Below are 1,613 nucleotides of genomic sequence, written 5' to 3' on the forward strand. Positions count from 1 at the left end.
AATCTAAGTTCTGATAAAAACTTAATACTAATCTGTCATCATAAAAATATTAATCCTTTGTGCCAAAACTATTTTTAAGTAAATCAATTTTATTTAAATTTTTTTACAGCTACGTAAATAATGTAAAACTATGCTATGATCCATACTTCATCTTCATAATATATATAAAAATATTAATAATATTTTTTATCTTAACTTCATGCAATAATTTTTAATAAAAAAATATATATTTGATTTAAAACTTTTTCACCCATACAAAATAATGTAAAACATAAATTGGGATAAATAGTGGCATTACAAAACTAAGTAATTTCGATATTATTCAATTTTTTTAAAAAAATATATTGTAAAAAATTTCATAGAAGAAGGTTTTCTAATATAAAATTAAAAGTTCTCTTAATAGATTCCTCGTCATCATTAAAACAATGATATAATTGGCACTGTGGCATTTATATTTACACAACTTCAGTTCAGTTTTTATAAACTATTCTCTAAGCAACAACTCACTCAAAGCAGTGATGTAACTTTGGGCCATTTGCAGCGTTTCATACTTTGATAACTTTCTGTCGTTACCAATTGATGGAACCACATCTCTTAGTTTATCGAATGCAACGTTCAAACTATGCATTCGTCGCCTTTCCCTTGCATTAGCAGCCAGTCTTCTTTTTTTCATAACAGCAGGCGAAGGAGGCCTATCAGAAAGCTTTCTTTTATGGCAACTCCTTGGCGAAGCTGCATCATATTGACTGTCATCATCGTCATCAACATCATCATCTGGAATGAAATTAGACTCAAAATTTATGCCTTGTTGATTGTCCAAATGTCTGTAGTCGCCAACATATTCAGTGCTTGGGTCATTATCGGTAACGCGAGTTAGCAAAGTGTCTGATGTTCTTTGATGCTGATTGCTAAATGTGAATGAATTGCTCAGATCAGCGATAGTCTTTGGCGCGATGTTGGGATAATGTCTGGTTGACCTTTGCAGATTTGTCGGCGATGAACCTTTGTAAATAAGACTGTTGTCAGGAAAAATAAAGGCAGTGTTGTTGGTGTTGGAAGAGTGTAAAGATTTCATGGGACTATAAGTGGAAAGATCACAAAATGTTCTGATTGTACTGTCGGTCTGGGAGGGACTCGGGACTGGAGTATTGCCTGATGCAATGCTGGTTGGGCTGGAGGAGGGACTATAGTTTCCGTCAGAGTAACCGGTGTACATCATTCCGTTGTATCGTTCATCGGATATTAGATTCAGCTCCATCTTCGATGCCAAGGCAGGTAACAGAGGATTCACGAAGTGTTCAAGAGCGGAAGAGCGAACCACGTCCATTACAAAGTTTCAACTACAGCAATCTAGAGAAAAAAAATACATTATTAAACAATGCAATATTTTATTATAATTTAAATTAGAACTAAAAATTTTAAAACCGAATCATCCTTAGATAATATTTTCCGGAGAATTGTTTGTAATTATACACAATTATTTACTAGAGAAAAAAAATACATTTAATAATAATATGACGAAGTGACTAGATTCAAACTGGTAAAATAAATTTAAAAAGAATAAATTCGGAAAACAAAACTTTTATTTTTGGTATGACTATAGACATTTTAAG

The 1,613-nt window shown here is 32.2% G+C and overlaps 1 protein-coding gene across 1 annotated transcript; it reads right to left on the reverse strand.

The window, feature by feature from the left end:
- Window positions 1–200: 200 nt before the first annotated feature.
- On the reverse strand, window positions 201–1,327 carry LOC107448602 (uncharacterized). Its single transcript, XM_016063868.3, has one exon. It carries the CDS (start codon window positions 1,325–1,327, stop codon window positions 485–487), a length of 843 nt encoding a protein of 280 aa, XP_015919354.2. The 3' UTR covers window positions 201–484.
- Window positions 1,328–1,613: the final 286 nt, after the last annotated feature.

This window comes from Parasteatoda tepidariorum, chromosome 3 (assembly GCF_043381705.1).
Source record: "Parasteatoda tepidariorum isolate YZ-2023 chromosome 3, CAS_Ptep_4.0, whole genome shotgun sequence".
NCBI lineage: Eukaryota > Metazoa > Arthropoda > Arachnida > Araneae > Theridiidae > Parasteatoda > Parasteatoda tepidariorum.